This window comes from Anarrhichthys ocellatus, unplaced genomic scaffold, assembly GCF_004355925.1.
Source record: "Anarrhichthys ocellatus isolate YVR2014 unplaced genomic scaffold, GSC_Weel_1.0 scaffold41, whole genome shotgun sequence".
Classification (NCBI taxonomy): Eukaryota; Metazoa; Chordata; class Actinopteri; order Perciformes; family Anarhichadidae; genus Anarrhichthys; species Anarrhichthys ocellatus.
The window spans coordinates 2780950-2785148 of record NW_022280071.1 but is presented as its reverse complement, the minus strand read 5'-3'; the positions used below and the strand labels follow the sequence as shown (position 1 = coordinate 2785148).

Genomic DNA, 4199 nt, shown 5'->3' with positions numbered 1-4199 from the left:
AGAGAGAGAGAGAGAGAGAGAGGGAGAGAGAGGGAGAGAGACAGAGAGAGAGAAATGCTGTAGAAGTTGTAGAAGAAGATTGTTGGGTGACTTTGCCCTGCAGGTGTGACAGGGGAAGTTCAGCTTATCAGATTGATGGAGACTGTCTCGCTACAGGGGGAGGGGAGGGCGGGAGACAGAGCGAGAGAGGGAGGAGGGGGTCTGGCAGAAAAGTGTCTGTCGACTCCTCCTGATACCTGCCTCCATGTCTGAGATGATATGGGAGATAATATTGATGATATTAAACGCAATAACTGTGTCTCCAGCTCCCCCTCCCTCGCTCCAGCCCCTGCAGGATAAAATCAATGTGCCATTCAATGTGATTTATAGCTGAAAATAATGGCACTGTTTAGGCAAGGGTGTATGTGTGTGTGTGTGTGTGTGCTTTAGTGTGTGTACAGTATGTTGCTGTGTGTTTGCATGTGGATGAGGTGGAGAGGTGGACGTGACGTGAAGACGGATGATGTGTGCGTCTCTGTGTGTGTGTGTGTGTTGATTTATTTGACGATGCAGATCCAATCTCTCAACGGTTACATTAATAACTGCAGAGTGTGAGGGCGTCACGTGGTCGTGGGGCGTTTATGGCTGGTATCGATCGGGCGCTATCGCTGTTTATCGGAGCGGGAATGCAAAGGTAAACACGGCCTTTGTGCAGACAGCTGAGGTGTTATCGGGGGGGGGGGGAGTGGATTAAGTGTTTTTTAAAAAGACACAGTTATAATGATAATAATAATCTTTAAACAAACCTGGAGGATTCTGCATTATGTTCTCACTGCAGATATGATATTCTATGTTTCCAGCAGCATCTGTGACGTGTTTTCTTTATACATCATCACTTTTGATATTTCTTTGGGCCACACACTGGATGATAGACTGGAGGTTTGAACATGACTGAAGTCAGTATTGTACACAGCTACGCTTACACTACACTCATCCATTATGGCATAAGATCTCTGCATATTAGTGCTCAGCCTGGTTGTGATGGTTACAACCCATAATAACACATTCACTAAATTACTTTAGCAAATGTAACCATCATTAATAATCATTTCTCTCTTTGTTAAGAGTTAAATAACTATTAACTACGTTCTACTCAACGACTAACGATGGTTATTATAAAGTGTTGCCATAACGCGTCAGGGAGGAGCTCTTCGATGCACGTCTCTGTATTTAGTGTGGATGTCGTTCAATAGGGTGTTCTTATGTTTTTGTATCACACGTTTACTGATCAGAGATGTTGTGAAGTGTGATTTCATCATCATAAGTTTGAGTGTGTCTGTTACCAGGTCAAGCTCTCACCACACACGCTGCTGAGCTCAGAGACGAGACTCTGGTACCAGAACACCAGCAGAACACCAGCAGGCTCTCAGGCTTCTCCCAACTTACATATTTGAGAGTTTAGAACAAACTGTTCACATATGGGTCAATATTCATTTGATTACATAAACACAAACATGTCTGATAACGATCCCTTCAAATATTTCTTTGAGAGAATTCCTGAGAAGATAAATACTGAGCCGGACATGAACTCAAACAAACTCTACCTCGCACACATTTCTCTACTTATGAGTCAACGTAAACATGAAACGGATGAATCTGTGGATAATATGTCCAAACGCATCACATGAGTCGAATCAAAGATGAGGGTTAGAGTCATTATGCAGCAGAATATCACCTGCACATCTAGAACACACTGTGCACCAGCATGATCTCATGCACAGTACTCCATTCAGATAGAGATGATCTCTTCTTCAGGGTTACCCACTGCAACAAGTTGCTTTGATCATGAACTCCATTACACTAACTGTGACTGCATAGTGACCGCTCATATAATATTCGTTATTATATTCAAGTGTGCAGTTAGAAACACAAACTCAGCCTAAAGATCTGACGATAAGTGAGGTGTGTGTGAAGGCTGTGACTCCCCCTAACCCTTGGCCCGATGATCATGATGCAAGACCAATGAAGAAGAGATCCTCGGCTCAGATAGCCTGAGGTGCTGTGATGCAACTATTAATCTAATCTCTCTAATCATGAGTCCCGCTAATAGGGAGGGACCCAGCAGTGTGATGAACTAGCTGATAGCAGCTGCACAGGCAAAGTTCACGGTTCAGGAGTGTGCACGCTGGGTAAGCACATGACACACACACACACACACACACACACACACACACACACAGTTCCGCACGCATCTCTTTGATCAGCGAGCAGGAGGCTCTGTAATCAGCCTGATCATTGGCAGCAGGGATATCAATGCTGATTACAGGAACAGAGGCGGCCTCAGTCTCTGCTGAAGGTGACGGGCCGGGGGAGGGGGGGGGACGAGACCTCCCTACTGTGAAGAGAGAGAGCGAGAGAGAGGGAAGGATGGTGGGCTTGGATGGAGAGACTATGAAAAGCTGTTGGAGGACAGATGGACAGAGACAGAAGTGACGGTAGAGAGTTTCTGATGAGTCTTTGAGAATCAAAGGGCCCGTCTCTGCGTGGCGAGGTGTCACGTTACAGGGACTCATTTCACTGCCGCCTTTGATCAACTGACAGGAACAGCCACTGCCCACACACACACACACACACACACACACACACACACACACACACACACACACACACACACACACACACACACAGGTTTCAATCCGTGTGAGTTTTTTTCGAAGGCTGATACTAAAGCGTGCTACCGGGGCTGAGGATGTTTGAATGTGTGTGAATGAGACTGTGTTGTGTGTCCAGAGCCCAGGACGCAGGACTTAGGAGGAGGCCCCGACGATAAAGACGAGGACGGGGAGGAGCCAGGCCCGACACACAGCGGCGGGGAGGAGGAGGAGGACGAGGAGGAAGAGCTGGAGGCGTCGCAGTGGAGGGGTCCAGGTCAGTACGCTCACTGTCATTTGCTACTTGTGACCAACCAAGACAAACACACTGACGCAAAACACAAAAGTGTTCCGTGATTTCAGGTCTGACTTCATTCCAGTATTTGCTTTTTTACTTCAGGATTGTGAAAGCGTTTAGTTCTTTGTACCTGCACAGGAAATCATGAGGCGACCACATTCTGTGTTTCACAATGCTTGAATGTGTGGAGAACTTTCACATTAAAGTCAAGTCATTATTTACTTCTGTCCTATGATGAGAGGTTTGTTGTGGAGTCCAGAGCACATGGGGCTGTACTCCTGCTCCCCAAAGCTTTGCATGAATGTGTATAAATACAAGTCGTGAGAGGACTTCAAACCGTGTTTCAGTGATGCACAACATCATTAATCAGTTTGTAATTAGAGAGAGAAGGAGGGCCGGAGACGGCCGTCACACAGTAGATATCAAATTTGATCACAACTCATGAATATTACCTTAACCAGCAGTCGTTACCAAGTTGTGCTGCACATACAATCAGTTTGGCTTATGATCAATGTAATATGAAACAATACACAATGAGAAGTAAATAACTGGACTCAGACTAACGTTACTCAGGTTATCACAGAAACATTGTTCACGTTATCAGACATGCAATTATAAACGTAACATGTTTTCAATAACAGAGTACGAGCGTATTGTAAAATGTACCGTAACTTAAACCAGCCCTCTGGCCTCTGCATCACACAGATATCACATATTTAATCAACACTTCTGTTAAGTTATGATAAACTATACTGTTAATATACTATATTTTCACAATTAACAGAGAGCCCAACCAGTCGCAACTTTGATATTCTGTAAAAACCCTTAATAACATGTTTTGACATTAAATAACAGCAGTTTTTATTTCAATTTATTTCTGAAATATCTGGACATGGAAACTCTCCGTTATGGTCAAAGTTGAGAAACTAAAACCCTTCACTGGGACAGAACATCGTTGGGGTTTGAAAGAAATCCAAACTCAACTCTCCACGCAACAAGGTAAAGTGTGCTGAACGTCGGTGTGCTGCAAAAAAGTCCAAAATGTCCGAATTCCAGCCAGCATACTATCATGTGGGCTCTTATATGCTCTCCAGTGTAGGCTGTGTGTCCTGGAGACGCTCCTCCGTCTCCTCTTTCAGGGTCCGTTGGTTTGTCCAACTGTCCCCTCGCAGGAGACGTGATGTGACAGGCCGGGAGAAAATGTATTCAAGTCGTAACAAAAAAACACACACACACACACACACACACACACACACACACACACACACACA

At 44.9% G+C, this 4199-nt stretch overlaps 1 protein-coding gene across 1 annotated transcript in view; it reads left to right on the top strand.

Annotated features, from left to right (window-relative positions):
• LOC116394779 (zinc finger protein ZFPM1-like) overlaps positions 1–4199 on the top strand; it is a 105748-nt gene that overhangs the window by 73616 nt on the left and 27933 nt on the right. Inside the window, exon 3 of the mRNA XM_031868094.1 lies at positions 2770–2907. Coding sequence (XP_031723954.1) covers positions 2770–2907 — 138 coding nt within the window. The remainder of the gene's footprint in view (positions 1–2769; positions 2908–4199) is intronic.